Source organism: Eucyclogobius newberryi, unplaced genomic scaffold, assembly GCF_026437365.1.
Source record: "Eucyclogobius newberryi isolate DKJ021-1_F unplaced genomic scaffold, fEucNew1.0.hap1 SCAF_10, whole genome shotgun sequence".
Taxonomy (NCBI): Eukaryota; Metazoa; Chordata; class Actinopteri; order Gobiiformes; family Gobiidae; genus Eucyclogobius; species Eucyclogobius newberryi.
Genome location: NW_027315724.1, coordinates 6,577,549 through 6,594,741, shown reverse-complemented (window position 1 = coordinate 6,594,741; position 17,193 = coordinate 6,577,549). Strand labels below are relative to the sequence as shown.

General features: G+C 42.3%; 1 protein-coding gene across 1 annotated transcript in view; it reads right to left on the bottom strand.

Annotated features, from left to right (window-relative positions):
- LOC140372353 (protocadherin-16-like) overlaps nt 1-17,193 on the bottom strand; it is a 214,187-nt gene that overhangs the window by 57,657 nt on the left and 139,337 nt on the right. The window contains exons 2-5 of the mRNA XM_072459472.1: nt 16,824-16,997; nt 11,160-11,391; nt 8,617-8,853; nt 4,166-5,188 (exon numbers count right to left, since the gene is read on the bottom strand). Coding sequence (XP_072315573.1) covers nt 4,166-5,188; nt 8,617-8,853; nt 11,160-11,391; nt 16,824-16,997 — 1,666 coding nt within the window. The remainder of the gene's footprint in view (nt 1-4,165; nt 5,189-8,616; nt 8,854-11,159; nt 11,392-16,823; nt 16,998-17,193) is intronic.

Here is a 17,193-nt window from a genome sequence, read left to right as displayed (position 1 = left end):
TTCGTTTTTATTTTTATTTTTAATTCCAGCCCATTTTGGTTTATTCTATTGTCTTATTTGGTTTATTCATTTTATTCTTTTTGTATTCTTTTTTACAATGTTTAACTTATTTTATAGTTTATTTACTGTGTTGAATTATTTCACTGTGTACAGGACTTTGTAAACAGCCTTTGTTTGTAAAATGTGCGATAGAAATAAAGTGGATTGGAGTGTAAAGTGTAAATGTGGTTGCCATAGATATATGCAAATCTTCGCTTTACAGTGACATTAAACTCTGCTCTGAGCTCTGAAAAGTTATGAAAACTGCTAAAGTGTTCAAACAACGCTCCACGTAAGACAATAATATTGTACTGACACTGTTACCAGTTTATTATACTGGTAACAGTGTCACTATTGATATTGACTGACTATACACACACACACACACACGCACGCTGACACACACACACACGCACACACTGACACACACACACACACACGCACGCTGACACACCCACCCACACACACACACACACGCACGCTGACACACCCACCCACCCACACACACACACGCACGCTGACACACACACACACACACGCACGCTGACACACATACACACACACACACACACACACGCACGCTGACACACATACACACACACACACACACACACACATGCACGCTGACACACACACACACACACACTCACACACACACACACACACACTCACACACACACACACACACACACTCACACACACACACACACACAGACACGCACACACACACACTCACACGCACACACACACACACACACTCACACACACACACACACACACACTCACACGCACACACACACAGACACTCACACGCACACACACACACACACTCACACACACACACACACACACACACTCACACGCACACACACACAGACACTCACACGCACACACACACACTCACACGCACACACACACACACACTCACACACACACACACACACTCACACACACACACACACACACAGACACACACACTCACACACACACACTCACACGCACACACACACACACACTCACACACACACACACTCACACACACACACACACACTCACACACACACACACAAAGACACACACACTCACACACACGCACGTATCACGTGGGATTAGATCTTCATCCAAACGGGAGTTTTGTTTTTGTCAAATCGATCATTTATATTGTGTAAAATTTATACCAAAAAACATCGTCCTGTGAAGATGTTACAATCATTTCACACTGATTTTTGTGCACATTGTGTCCATTTACGATAACAATGCAGCCTACAAATGAGTTATTTTGATTGCATATTTGTTTGTCTCCTGCCGTGTTTGCATTTTGCATTTCTACACTGGTATTATCCAATTGTGGGACGAATAAAGGTTATCCAAGCTTGTCTCAGACCAAACCAAATTATTGACTATCAGTGCCAGTTTGTCCTCAGTGAATCGCATTTGTCTTTTCAAACAGACTCATGAGTGACAATTAAACTAGAAGAACAATTAGGCTAAAACGTGGGCTGTGTGTTTATTTTAGTTTTTTATGTGAAGTTCATCTGTGACATTGTGGGCCTTCCTATGGGTTTAAAAACTCAAATATCAGTATCAGTTATCGTCCACAAAGTATCAGATATCAGTTTTCAGGTTTCAGCCCAAGTAAAGTCTTGGCCTATGCGGGAGATTTAGGGCTGATATGCAAAAAAGTGTTTTTCAACCAGAAGTCAGAAAAGTGTATTCAGTCAGTTTAGATCAATATTGCAATTAAATGTGGAATGGACGATTTTTTTCAGCAAATTTTGTATCATATTTCCTCGTGGCGTGGATAAATCATTTGTCCTGCCACGTATCAATCATAAAACGCACCTACCGCTCACCTGCAGCCGCGTCAGGCTCGTCCCCACGTTTCCGTGTGCCTAAGCGCATGGATCTATCATAATATAGTTCCCTCAGTGTACGGGGCAAAATGAAGACAGAGAAAGACAGTTCGAAATCTACGGGAGACGAGAGATGCGATGCGATCCGTCGCGCTAATAAACAAACGCACGTGTGTGTTGTATCAGTCCGCACGGGGGAGTGCACATGCGCACTTCCGCCTGCGTTCTCAAATCGCCGAAAAATCGTCCATTACGCCTTTAATTAACTAAAATGAGGCTAAAACTATTGAGCAACTTTTAATAATAGGATTCTATTTACATTTGAAACATGTTGGGTTGGTTAAGGAATTGACTTAAATGTGTCTGTAAATGTGGCAGTATTAGTTGTAGTTTAGCTAGTTTCCAGCTGTAGTTCCAGGCACGGTGTAAAATGACAGCAAACATACATTTACATGGAACAAGCAGTAGAAAATGAATGAATGAATGAATCAATCAATCAATCAATCAATTTACATAATAAACAGTACAATTGGGATTAGTATAAAAATATAAAGGTGGAGTCCTTATAAAAACAGATGTCGATTAAGACAGGATATTATTGTGATCATTTTGTCTTGATTATGATTGAACTTGCAGCCACAATACAGAGTACTGATCCCTGGGTGTCATAGATTATAATCATATAGCAGACAAAAGCATGACAGAGGCCGATTTAAAAGAGCGAGTGGAGAAAATTGTTGTCACGGGGTCATTACTTTTGCCAAAAATATGTTAATCAAAATAATGTCTGTACATCTCAGCGGCCGACATCCCTATCTCTGCGGCACTGGCATCACACATTTGTACATGACAGCGGCTGACTTTGATCAACGCTCTGCTGGCCCACGTTCACGCAACCCAGATGTCAGAGCTGCAGCCAATCCCTGTGCAGCCTGGAGGAGTGGAAGCCCCGCCCACTGACTCGAATCTCAGCAGGCCAATTAGAGCGCGGCGAGATGCTTAGTCCTCCTGTCGCCGTCTTCTGACTAATTTATGACGGTACAAAATCTGGGATGCTCGATTCAATGGGATTTGCAGATTGGATACAAGGCAACTGGAACATTTGTAGAATTTGCCATAATTTTAAGTTTTGCTTCTGATCTTTAGTTTTGAGGACTCTCGGGAGATGAAATGAAGTCTCGTGTACTGGAGCAGTCGTGGTATTTGTTCTGCCGGGAGAGGGTTTTTGGAAAGTAGTCTGTTGTGGGCTCTAAGTGGAACACAGCGTGGCTCCGTCTGCTCGTTTCCTCTCAGACGAACTTTCTTGCTTTCTTTAATAATGTCTTTAAAAAGTTCTGCTACATGATGTTCAGAAGTTGCTTTTTCTGAACCGTAATCTGAAATCTATTGTCATTTGAAATTATGTGTCAGTCAATAGACCAAACAGACTCAAACACTGTATTAAAATTGTAAACTCATGGCTCACAAACAGAAACAGTCTTCTACATTTGAAATACGCATAATTGGACAATTCATAAAATTGGACAGTTCTGTCAAAAATGGGGCCGTGATTGTTCTCCGCTTGTACGTGCACTAGTAGCATGAAGGTTCCGCTAAGATGGGGCACCCGTTATCTTTGGCTAGCGCTTGAAGATCGTAAGCATGGGATATACTCAAAATTTCCAACCAGTCGGATTTCCCCAGTCCCTCGATCTAAGCTGAACGTTCTTTGTATTCCAACCTCCGATATTAGCTCGAAAGTGACATGTCCATTAGCGGCAGAATCCATATCTTCAGCCCGACAGTTCATACAATTAAATAATTTCAACTAATTACTCTGAAATGGATATGTACATTTACTGTACATAACCATAATCAGAGCCACTTCTTGTACATAATTGCTCAGTGTTGTATTTTTTACACCTTACTGAATCCTAACTCTACTCAAAGTATTGTCTAAGATTCTAGTGAACTTGTTTTAATTGGGTTATTTCTTTTTGATTGCATTTTTTTTGGTCTCCGGCTGGTACACCGGTATTTTCCAATTGTTGGACAAATAAAGGTTGTACAAGCTTGTCCATATAAAAAAGCACCCGGGCTGACTTAGCAGGCTACATGATGACCAGACACATGGGACTCCCTAAATGTTCGGCCTTTTATAGTGGGGAAACACCAACTCTAAATCTGAAATAATATACAGTATAATCAAAAGGAAACACACACCCCTGAGGTACGCATGAGTATCTGAAACAACAGGTTCTAATACGTTTTGCATCTGTAAATAGTGGACCTACCTGTGTGGGGGTTGATCTGGAAGTGTCTGTCCGGGTGCATTAGGCGGTAGCTTAGGCGTCCGTTAGCCCCACTGTCCCGGTCTGTGGCAGTCACATGACCAAACCCTGTCCCTGCCGCCAGATTCTCTCTCACCGCCATGAAGACCCTCTCCTGGGTGAACTTGGGCGAATTATCATTCTCATCCACCACCGAAATCCTCACCGTCGCAGTCTTCTTCAACTGCCCATGCCCAGCGCTAGCTAACACCGTTAGCAAGTACATATCCTTAACTTCCCTATCTATTGCGCTTTTGACAAACAACCACCCACTCTCCGCTGCTATTCCAAACCCGGCAGCGTCTCCATCTGGTCGCAAGTGGTATGACAACGGACTGTAGAAACTGGAGCTCGGACTTTCACGATTTAGAGCCCTGACTTGTAAAAAGCGCGTGTTGATTGGTGTTCCTTCTTTTAGCTCGACGCGGTAAGTTAGGGTGTCAAAAATGGGTCCGTGATCGTTCTCCGCTTGTACGTGCACTAGTAGCATAAAGGTTGCGCTAAGCTGGGGCACCCCGTTATCTTTGGCTACCACTTGAAGATCGTAACGTGGGATACTCTCAAAATTTAGAATCCCAACCAGTCGGATTTCACCAGTTCCGCGATCTAAGCTGAACGTTCTTTGTATTCCGACCGCCGATGTTAGCTCGAAAGTGACATGTCCATTAGCGGCGGAATCCATATCTTCAGCCTGAACACGGTACACCACGGATCCGATTTCGGTGTGTTCCGGCAGGAGTAAAGATTCTGAGGAAGAGGGCAGGAAGGTGGGAGGGTTGTCGTTGACGTCTGAGATGGTGACGTGGACTCGCGTCTGTCCAAAGGCGGGAGGGTTGCCGCTGCGGGCCTGGACTTCAAGGTCTAAAGATGGCTGTGCTTCGTGATCCAAAGAGCGGTTGGTTCTCAGAGCTCCGGAGTCAGGGTCCACAGTGAAGTAGCCAGCGGGGTCTCCACTGCTGATGGTGTAGGATATCTCCTGAGAAGTACCTAGAAAGTGAAGATCAAAGTGTGAAATACGTCTTATTGGCTGATGTTTTTGAGTGAATGGTTTTCTACAAAATGTCTGATATGACAAAATAAGCAAAGAAAGCTACATTACTCAATTTTCAAACCGCAAAAGGAGAAAGTATGTATTTCAATCCATCCAACTCGTTCTTGGATCTCACAAACTCTTTGGCCCCTCGGTCATATTCACTTGCATTACTTTTTCAAACTTTTTTCAAACAGTGACGTGAAACTTGGGATTGTGAAGGATAAAATACCTTATTAATAGATGTAGAAAGGATGCAGGGGTCTAATTTAGTGCTTTTAAAACATATGATTTGGGGGAAAACACAAATTTTAAACAAGAATACGAGAAATATTCTCTACGAAGGATGTTCGATACTGTTCCATTAACGCATCTAGGAACCTCAATATTTAACAGTTAACAGAAAAATGAACGGCTAAAATCATTTAAAAAATGAGCTGTATTTCAGTAAACTACATGTTGAGCAGGTTTTATACATATTAAGATCCCATAAAAGGTCAGTTATGGCCGTATCGGGGTTAGAGGGCAAACATCACATTTTTTAAAATCCAACGTTAATTGGCATCATGATGCTAATCGAATTTTGTAATTGAGTCATTAGCTTAATGTTAAACCAAAAATAACTGTACAAATACTAAATACTAATTGTTGCATTTATTCAAAAGTATTCGGTCGCTAGCGTGACACAAACCAGCAGTTTATCGCCATACGAGCGACCACTGGAATTGTTTTTGGTGGCGAGAGAGAGGTTTGTCTTCCAGGTTACATTTTGTTTCATATGATAGAACATGTCACCTACACTTTATCTCTGGAACTGTGCCAAAAAAAATTGCAAGAAAAACTTAAAAGTGAGTGGATAAACGGCCACTTAGGACTCCAATGTTAAAAGCAGCTCCACATCACCCTGATCCATCACCAGCGCCACGGCAACAAACCAACAACAGGCTTTAGCATGCGACCGTGGAACTGTGAGGACATGTTCTGTCTAAAAGAATCAGACTGGGACATAACCTGCCAGTCTTATGTGAAGTGGAGCAGAGAGAGCTGCCAGCGCCTTTAAACCAGAGACGCAGCTTCTTCAGTGAGTTTCAAACTTTTATTACGCCTGATTTCCACTGTATAACACTTCTATGTTTGTAAGTATTTCATATGTTTTAATGGTTCAGTTTTAGGGGCTTGTTGACTGTACAGTCCGATAGTGAGAGGCTTCTCTTGTTCCACTGACACTGAAGTGAATTTGAGTGTTGAAACTTTTACCCATTGTGGTTATCTTTGTCCACAACCACAATCGAGAAAATGTAAGATAAAGACTGTTTACTAGCTTCACTGGTAGCATTGCTCTGTCCGGTCAAAACTGTGTGAGGGTCTGGGGCTCGACGGCTGCCTTTCTAGGGCGGAGTTTAGAGAGCAGAGACAGAACCAATCACATAAACCCAGAAGTGACGCAAAAAACGCGACACGCTTAACCGGATATTACGTAGCCCGTGTCAACAAGGTGTGTTCCGCGTTATCAACAAGGTGTGTTCCGCGTTATCAACAAGGCGTGCTCCGCAGAAAATATCTCCTGAGTCGTGATGACGCCCTTCGTATAACCGCATCTAACGCACGTTCATCACGGCGAGTAGAGCGGACTTTCCTGATTGTTCAAACCGAAGCCAGAGCAGAAGTAAACACTCGGTCACAAGCCGGGTCATGAGCCGGGTCACGAGCCGGGTCACGAGCCGGGTCACGAGCCAGGTCACGAGCCGGGTCCGCCATCTTGAATGTTTTTGGAACGGGGGTGGAAAGCGCTACTTCCGTATCTCAGTGTAACGCGTTAAAACCTCCGACTGGGATTGGATCGGTAAATGGATGACCGACGAGTTCATTGGCTCTGACTCGGAGTCCAGCCCCGTTACGCATTCGAACAGAATGTGGGCGGGGCTGGCGGGTCACGCAATCTGTCCGTGGTATTGTGTCTTTTGCCACAGCCGGACGTGATGTCATCGCCAACACACGTATGTTCATGTTGTTTGGTCTGAGGCATCTCTGCAAGGCTGCCAAGAAACACGGCGCATTTCATCACTAACGGTCTCTTTTTGGAGCACAATAGATGGATCCTTCGTAATCAAAGCAGGGTCTGAATTATGTTTTTGTCCAGCAGCCAAACATTTTATAAGGTGGTACTTGTGTTGAAAACTTTGAGAGCCACTCAGCTAAACCACATTCTGAGCCATTACAAGCAAGGAACATTCTCCTCATTTCAACTCATGAAAACTGCTTTGAGACCAATATTTGAAAGTAAAATATTATGCACTCCGGCTTTAAACATATCAAGAGGACACGAAACCGCAATATAAGCTGTTACCAAGTTGTGACCATAATTTATTTTTCAATAAAAGTCAAAAATTTATATGTAAACACGGCTGTGGAGTGGAATGGAGTTTATAATGGCTGCGATTTAGAGCAAAATGTGTATTGTGGCGCGCTGCCTATTTGGACAAGTGCTGCTGTGAGGAGACGAAATCGGAATTTTACTACAATCTGGTGTGACTGATTAATGTTCACGCAACTATTTAGTGTGGGCAAGTTTCCAGTACGAGGGTTTGGAGAATCAGACTTGTAAAAGTCTGATTCTCCAAAAAAAAGTGTCACTGGAGAATGAAAATAACGTTTTGTCTGAGGATTTTTTTTTAGCAAGCTACTTTTCAATTTAGTTAGAATTCTGGCTTGAAAAATGAATCAAACGGCCATGGAGGAGACAACAATGTATTTTCTACAGGGAAATACGAAATATGATTTATGAACAACAGATTGTATTGTTTTGTTTGTTTGCCTCATTCCAGCTCAAATGCCTTTCTGCTCAGACCAATTAACACCATTTCCTCTCTCACTACATCCATGAATTGCAGTCCATGTATACTTTTGGTATATTATTTGCTAATTAATTTCTAAGTTTTTAAGAATCCTGTGCAAGACTAATTCAGTTTTCATTTTACTTGCCAACTTTAAAATGTGGCATTCTGAAAGGCACAATTTCATCATTTTCATATATAAAATCAAGAAAATGTTTGAGTATTTGTGTGTTTTTATTCATTTTTTACATAGTTCACACTTTTGTTTGTAGTTTTACCCAATGTTTGAACCACTCGTAAAAGTTTTTGTGTTTTTGTGTGAAACTTTGGATCAGTCTGGATATACACTGCAAACATCACAATAGAAACATATGGTGTGGTCACAGTACATAGACAGAGGATTTTAGTATTATTATTGCAATACTCTGGTGCTGTTTAGGACACGACATGATTTGTGACTCAGATTATGTCTCTATTCTTTATTGTGCATCTTGTTTGTTGTCTTTTATAATATGTTTTTTAACGTTATGTCAAAAATTGTGAGAAGATACCTATCTTGGCGCTCGCCTGTACTGTCCCCACCACTGTCCCCCTGAGCACGTCCTCGGACACAGTGAAGTAGTACTGCGCCTGCTGGAAGACAGGGGGCGCCACCAGGCCTGCCACCACACTGATGTTGACCCGGGCGTGCACAGGGGCCAGCAGACCGCCTCCGTCCTGGGCAGAGATGACCATGGGGGTGATGGTGTTGGCCTTCCCATAGACAGACCTCGACAGGGAGATGACGCCTGGGAAAATAAAGCGGATTTATGTGAGGAGGTCTGCGCAGGTCAATGCTGAGCGTCAGGGTTATTATCAAAGAGGCACGCGGGGAGCTCGCATTTAAAGTTCACTATGTAACTTTTCTGGTGGAACAGTTAGGTGCTTAACTGCTGTGAGGAAATGCTGCGCACTCGGTTATAACGATGTAAAACAGATTAAGAGCACTGAGGAGGGGACAATATGGAATAACAACCCACGACGAGGCGAGGCCAGTAGATAAACAAGGCAGAAGAGTTTAAGGTTAAGTTTCGACTGCTTCTGTTGAAAGATTGAGGGGAAAAGCTTCAATTGTTGCTCAAAATTGTGAGTCATATGTCTCACAGGGACATGTCTCACAGGGACATGTCTCACAGGGATGTGTCTCACAGGGATGTGTCTCACAGGGATGTGTCTCACAGGGATGTGTCTCACAAGGACATGTCTCACAGGGACAAAGATTAAACATAGAACCATTGTATGACCAAAGACGGGCAGAGAGTGACCTGAAGCATGTGACTAACAGTAAACACAAACATGTGACCAACAGTAAACACAGACATGTGACCAACAGTAAACACAAACATGTGACCAACAGTAAACACAGACATGTGACCAACAGTAAACACAGACATGTGACCAACAGTAAACACAAGACATGTGACCAACAGTAAACACAAACATGTGACCAACAGTAAACACAGACATGTGACCAACAGTAAACACAAACATGTGACCAACAGTAAACACAAACATGTGACCAACAGTAAACACAGACATGTGACCATCAGTAAACACAAACATATGACTAACAGTAAACACAAACATGTGACCAACAGTAAACACAGACATGTGACCCACAGTACACACAAAAATGTGACCAACAGTAAACACAAACATGTGACCAACAGTAAACACAGACATGTGACCAACAGTAAACACAAACATGTGACCAACAGTAAACACAAACATGTGACCAACAGTAAACACAAACATGTGACCATCAGTAAACACAAACATGTGACCAACAGTAAACACAGACATGTGACCAACAGTAAACACAGACATGTGACCAACAGTAAACACAGACATGTGACCAACGGTAAACACAGACATGTGACCAACAGTAAACACAAACATGTCACCAACAGTAAACACAGACATGTGACCAACAGTAAACACAAACATGTGACCAACAGTAAACACAGACATGTGACCAACAGTAAACACAGACATGTGACCAACAGTAAACACAAGACATGTGACCAACAGTAAACACAAACATGTGACCAACAGTAAACACAGACATGTGACCAACAGTACACACAAACATGTGACCAACAGTAAACACAAACATGTGACCAACAGTAAACACAGACATGTGACCAACAGTAAACACAAACATGTGAGTAACAGTACACACAAACATGTGACCATCAGTAAACACAAACATATGACCAACAGTACACACAAACATGTGACCAACAGTAAACACAAACATGTGACCAACAGTACACACAAACATGTGACCATCAGTAAACACAAACATATGACCCACAGTACACACAAACATGTGACCAACAGTAAACACAAACATGTGACCAACAGTAAACACAGACATGTGACCAACAGTAAACACAAACATGTGACCAACAGTAAACACAAACATGTGACCAACAGTAAACACAAACATGTGACCAGAGTAAACAGACATGTGACTACGATGACCACATGGTAACTTGGTGCACACCAGATGAATTCTCACAATATTTGTTTCATAAACTCTTCAGAATCATCTGGGAAGGCGACACAGACAGACGTACTTTGGCCTATTTTAGCATATTTATACATGATTTTGTTTTTTAAAACTTGTACTTTGTGTTTTTGAGGACGAGGAAGAAGTCTGTGTTTTTCTCTGACAGAGCCAGGTTGACCGCTTGGAGCCTAAAGCCTGATATTTGGGGCAACCATAGATCTAATAAGATAAAATAATAAGAAAATATGCAGTGGACACCAGACTTAAGGGCTGCGCTTTCAAATTTAGAATCCCGGATGCACTTTTTTTGGGCCTGCTCAAAACGGGAAATATTGTACAATTTTGTATTTTCAAAGGACAGACCGCAATTGTGAGAAAAACGACATCAAATCTGAAGAAGCGATGGAATAATTAATATTGTATTAATATTGTTAAAAACACTCACAGTGGGAAGTGGGTTGAATAAAACATTTAATAAAGTACTTAAAAGTAATGAACAATAGGACCATTCAAGTAGCACATAATGTGTCAACTCCTCACCTGTGTCTTTGTTAAGAGTAAAATACGGCGACGCCCCTCCTGGTACGGTCCTGTAGGTGATTCGTCCGTTCTCTCCTGAGTCGGGGTCGTGCGCTGTCACCCTCACCACGGAGGTCCCCGGGGTGCTCTGGGTGCTCAGGCTGACCTCGTACATCAGGGGGTAGAAGTTTGGCGCGTTGTCGTTGATGTCGTCCACGTCCACCTTCACGTAGGCCACGGAGCTCAGTCCGCCCTGGAAACAAGGAGTGTGAAGGTTAATTCAGGTCATGTGGAACATGACCCACGTTATTTTGCCTATGGACTCAATGAAGGTTCTGGGAATAACTTCAGAACATAGACAATATGAAAAATTGTCAAATGAAAACCACACTGGCACTTTTATTAAGGGAACATTTCTATTGAACTTACGTTGAGCTCACAATTGATTTTATTTTCAACTGTAGATATATTTGTTATAAAGATTTAAAATCATTAGCCTTGGATCTAGAAACATTAATTGTGTCTTCATTTATATTCATTAGTTAAAAAAACAAAAAAACAATAACTTGTTAGCAGATGTAATTAGCTTGTTGACATGTTTGGGCTGCAAACTGCGCGCTAGCTTCTCATCGCAGATGGAGGATCGCTATGACATCGTTTTGTCCAAATCTTCTTATTAATCCAATGTTACTTTATTTCATGAAAAAAATGTTATAGTTATTATAAGGCCGTGGCCGCTGCACGGTCAAATGGCCCAGCAGTTTCAGGAACCGCAGCACTGCCATTATAGCCTCATGGCTAACCCTAACCCTAACTTTAACCCTAACCCTAACCTAAACCCTAACCTTAACCCTAACCTTAACCCTGACCCTAACCTTAACCCTAACCTTAACCCTGACCCTGACCCTAACCTTAACCTTAACCCTAACCTTAACCTGGCGTAGTCTAAAACGGCGCGGTCAAATGGCCCAGCAGTTTCAGGAACCGCGGCACTGCCATTATAGCCTCATGGCTAACCCTAACCTTAACCCTAACCCTAGCCTTAACCCTAACCCTGACCCTAACCCTGACCCTGACCCTAACCCTAACCCTAACCTTAACCCTAACCTTAACCCTAACCCTGACCCTAACCCTAACCCTGACCTTAACCCTAACCTTAACCCTAACCCTGACCCTAACCCTAACCTTAACCCTAACCCTAACCCTAACCCTAACCCTGACCCTGACCCTAACCTTAACCCTAACCCTAACCCTGACCCTGACCCTAACCTTAACCCTAACCCGGCGCGGTCTAAAACGGGCGCGGTCAAATAGCGCAGCAGTTTCAGGAGCCGCGGCACAAAATAACATGGCAGTTTCAGCCGCGCGCTGTGGCTCTGTAGACACTTCCTTATTATAAAGGGATTTATATAAAATAACGCAGTTCCTAGCATGTCTAAAAATCAAGTGCTGGACGTACATTAGATTTAACTCATCTATATTTGCTGAAAGTGTTGTTACTTGTATGATAGCCATATTTGTTAGCAATTTTAGCTACAAAGGTTTAACGCTAATGCTAAATTACTACGTAAATGTCCCTGAACGCCGCTCTGTTCCTGCTCGCACGTATTCAGCAAAACTTGACCTGAATGTGAAGTGGGACAAGAGGAGTGGCATGTGGTCAGGGCAATCAAGGAAAGCAGTGATTGACCAATAAAATGAAATTACAGTCTGTAACAACTATATATATAAATTGGTCAGAAACATATCCAAATAAGCCCGTTTCCCCCACACTTCTGCTGCTGAAGCGTGGCTAAAGTCACGGCGTCGTTTAGTGTTCTTTATAGTTATAGAGAGTTAGTTTGTGTAATGACTTTACTGGTGAATTGAGACTATTAAATCCATCCAGCAATCAAGACCGCTAATGTAATTTGGCTCGGTAAATCTCAATATGAATGCAAATATTATCCACAAATAATGATGAACACCCAAAGTCTGCTTGCCCATCCATGAATGTCACAGCAAGCTACTGGACAAGAGCAGTCTGACCAGAAGCGAGACAAAGAGAAATGTCGCAGTGACCTGTAAACATAGTGAGTTTGAAGTTGTATTATCATTACATCACCACACAAGGCACCATTGTTACACTTTACATCCCAAAAGTCAGTGCCGCAAATAAAACCAGCTATAAAATATGTCACTGTTCTATGTTTTAGGTGCCCAGGTTAAAAATATAGGCCCCAGAGGTTTGCGTAAAGATTGAGGAAGAGGGAAAAGTCATGATCGGTCAATGGGGCAAGGTTTTACTATGGACAAAAAAAACGGTTAGCCAGGATTTGAAATGTAAAACGACATAGAAGGTCTTTGATTTGAACCAGGTGGTCAGAGGAGCAGGCTTGTGAAAGAATTACAGGCTGACAATGAAAGTGCTGGGAAACATGATGGATTTAACAGCGCTCAAGCTAGTTTGGCGTTTCAGTAAGTTAGTCGTTGTTCGGGTGGAAAACTGCAGCGGTGTTTCAAGATTGCATCGCAGATTTTAACATAAATAATCGGAATTGGTAAAAACAAGGGGGGAGAAAATGGCTTTGAATGAATGAAGAAGGTTATCTTAATTTGAGTGTGATTTAAGTGTATTTTATGTATCAGTGTCAATAGTAATGACAACTAACACCTGCGCCCTTGGGCAAGACACTTCATCTCCATTAACTCCAGCGAAGGTCTGCACACACTCATGAATATGATGGATTGTTTCACCCAGACATTCACCCATTGTTGAACACTCAAAATGTTCTTGGCAACTTGTTTTGTTCTCTTAGCATTGTGCCAGCACAAGATTCAGAGTAGAGTTACGATTCTTGAGTTTGATTGGACCAGGGTTCGGCAACCCGCGGCTCCGGAGCCGCATGCAGCTCTTTAGCGCTCTCCTAGTGGCTCCCTGGAGATTTTTCAAACTTATATATATATTTATATTTGTTGTTTTAATATGGTTTCTGAACATGAACATGATGCAAACATTCTTAAGGTTTTCATGTTTATAATAAATATTACATTTCTGTCAAGATTTGCGTCATAGCCTGCGACACATGTTACGCATATGTCTGTTGAAAACAAACCAGAACAAAAGAAAGCTGATGAGAACAGAGGATTCAAGGAAGAATGGACCGAATGTTTTTCTTTCATTGCCAATGCAGAAGGATTGTCTGCATGTTTGATTTATCATGAGAAGTTGTCAAATAACGAAAAGAGTCATTTGGAAATAAATTTCCAGGATGACATGAAGGATTCTCTGCAAAGACAGTGAAGGAAAGTGACATTAAAATGGCAACATCACCAATCGGCAAATCAAGGATGTTCATTCAGCTCAAGTGCATGTGATGAGTCGTGTGATGTATGGATATGGAACAGGCAGCGCTGTTATGCAGGTATGTGAACTCTGACGGGCCGCAAGAAGAAATGATGTAATTGCAGGCTGTGTTCAATTCCACTGTTGCCCAGATATGGGGGAAAGAGAAGAGGATTGTTTTGTTAATGAGGTTTGAAGAGGACTGCATTTTTGTTTTTTTTCGAATCCTCAAGTTGACCACTGTCCAGGGTGTACCCCGCCTAAGGCCCGAAGTCACTGGGATAGGCTCCAGTCACCCGCGACCCCGAAAGGGAACAAGCGGTAGAAAATGGATGGATGGAAAATAAAAATGACACCAAAAATCTGATTTCATAGTTGTATTTTTATATTTTCATCAATGCAACAAAACATTAACATTGTAATGGAAGTTAAACTTAAAGCACAAATATCGTATAGCAGAGTAGTCACTCTCTCCAGGGGGCGCTGAGGGCAAAATAAACGTTTAATCTGGAATGCTCATTATGTTTTTGTAGCCTAGTAATTTTGATATTAGGCTAATAGAGCTAATACACACTTACAGCCTTTGTTCCCTTTATATAAGACTTATATAAATAAGGCTTTTCATTTATTGCGGCTCCAGACAGGTTTGTTTTTTTGCAGGGCTGTGGACAATTTACTGCACGGTCCTTCTCAATCTCATCCCCATTTCACGCTGCACTGCCCTGTCTAATAATGCCAGGCCAAAAAATACTAAAGAAAAAAGTTTAAGAAAAAGAATGGGTTACTGTATATATAGTTTTGCGCAGTATCTTTGCTGTTCGTGCACTTTTCTGGACCGAGATGTTTTTCCTGGGATCTTCTCAAGCCACATCTCCAGTTTGGGGGTCACAACGGGCACCACCGATACCTTCACGCTCCAGGCCTTCTCCAGCTCCTCTCTGAGGCCTTGGTATTTCTCTAGTTTCTCATGTTCCTTTTTCCGGATGTTTCCATCACATGGTACGGCAATGTCCACCACCACAGCTTTCCTCTGCCCCTTGAGACCACCACTATGTCCGGTTGGTTCGTCATTACCATTCGGTCTGTCTGTATCTGGAAGACCCAGAGGATCTTGGCTCGTTCTCCACCACCTTTGGAGCTGTTTCCCACTTTGTCCTTGGGGTCTCCAGCCCGTACTCTGCACAGATGTTTCTGTACACTATCCCAGCCACCTGGTTATGGTGCTCCATGTATGCTGTCCCTGCCAGTCCCTGCAGTTAAGTGCGGGATTGTCTCAGGGCCCCCTTTGCACAGCCTACACCTTGGGTCTTGTCTGGTGTGGTAGGTATTTGGCCGTAGCCGCTTTCCTTGTTTCCTCTTCGAGGTTGCCATTTCCCTGTGGGATTTCCAGGTACTTGTAACTGTCCTCAAGGTCTGCTATCGTTCCTTCTGGGAGTGAGACCCCCTCTGTGTGGGCTACCTTCCCTCTCTTAGTCACTATCCCACCACACTTGCCAAACCATTTGGCAGGAAATTATTTGAGTATTTCCATTCAGCTCAAAGTGCACCGCCCCCACAGCTATTGTTGTCTTAATCGGTTAATGTGAAATTGTCAAATTTGTGCAAATTGCAGACGGAGGCTGAGGCCAATACTATTCTCTAGGTAAGATGCATCATTTTCGTAATAGCCAAAAGGAAAATCTGCAAATGTTGAAGGTGTATCAGAGACAAATTCTATTATCCGCCACATCAATCAAACCACAAAACATCAAATCATTTTAGAAAGTGTGAAAATTAGTTTCCCTCCTCCTATTTCAATCAAACACAGTTGTAACATACATCTCAATTACAGCAATACAATTATTTTCTGTTTATATTTAACATTATTCCTGTGTTCAGCTCTAAGCATTCTTGTAGCTCAGAGAATAGACTTTAAAGGTCCGATGACAGGTTGAAATACTCTTTGGACTAAAACACAGTTAATATAATTATATTTAGGATTTAGATTAAAATGTTGCAAAATGTATCCTGGTTCAGGATATTTTTTGACTTCCTGATTGTAAAATCATGACATCACACAAGAAAATTCCTCAACTGTTACCTAGCAACTATGTTGCACATTGCACAAAACACCTCTAATGTCACAGAATTTATTATTGGATAAATAAAATGTATTATGAGAGAACCTTGGAACCGTGGAATTAATGTTTAAAGGGTTGGTTGTTGTAAATTGTGCCTAAGTTTTGGAGGATTTCTGATCTCAGAACCTCCGAGTCAATCATAGCATCAGAAATTAAAGCTATTGAGCCCACAGTGTTGTATGTAGAGCAATGTGTATGTAATGTGTAAAGGCCGTTGTGATTTGAGTGCATTTCTTTTACCCCGTCCAGCGCTGTGACTGTGAGGTCGTAGCTGGCCAGCCCCTGGTCTCGGTCCAGCGGGGCCGTGGTGCAGATCTGACCCGTCCCTTTGTGGATGCTGAAGAGTGGAGAGCTGGAGCTGAGGGAGTACGAGAGGGAGCCAAAGGAGCCAGCATCTGCGTCGGTGGCTGTCACCTGCACACAAGAGGGAGAACACATCAGAAATAATAAAGCAACACAGGCTTTAATATACAATTGTGTACTTTCACTTTCCTTTAGTAGTATACATTGGTATATTAATTTGCTCATTTACACAGCACTATTGTCATATAGTAAACTAGTCCCACAAATGCGTTCATAGCAGTGCATCTCCGTGCAAACAGACTTGTAG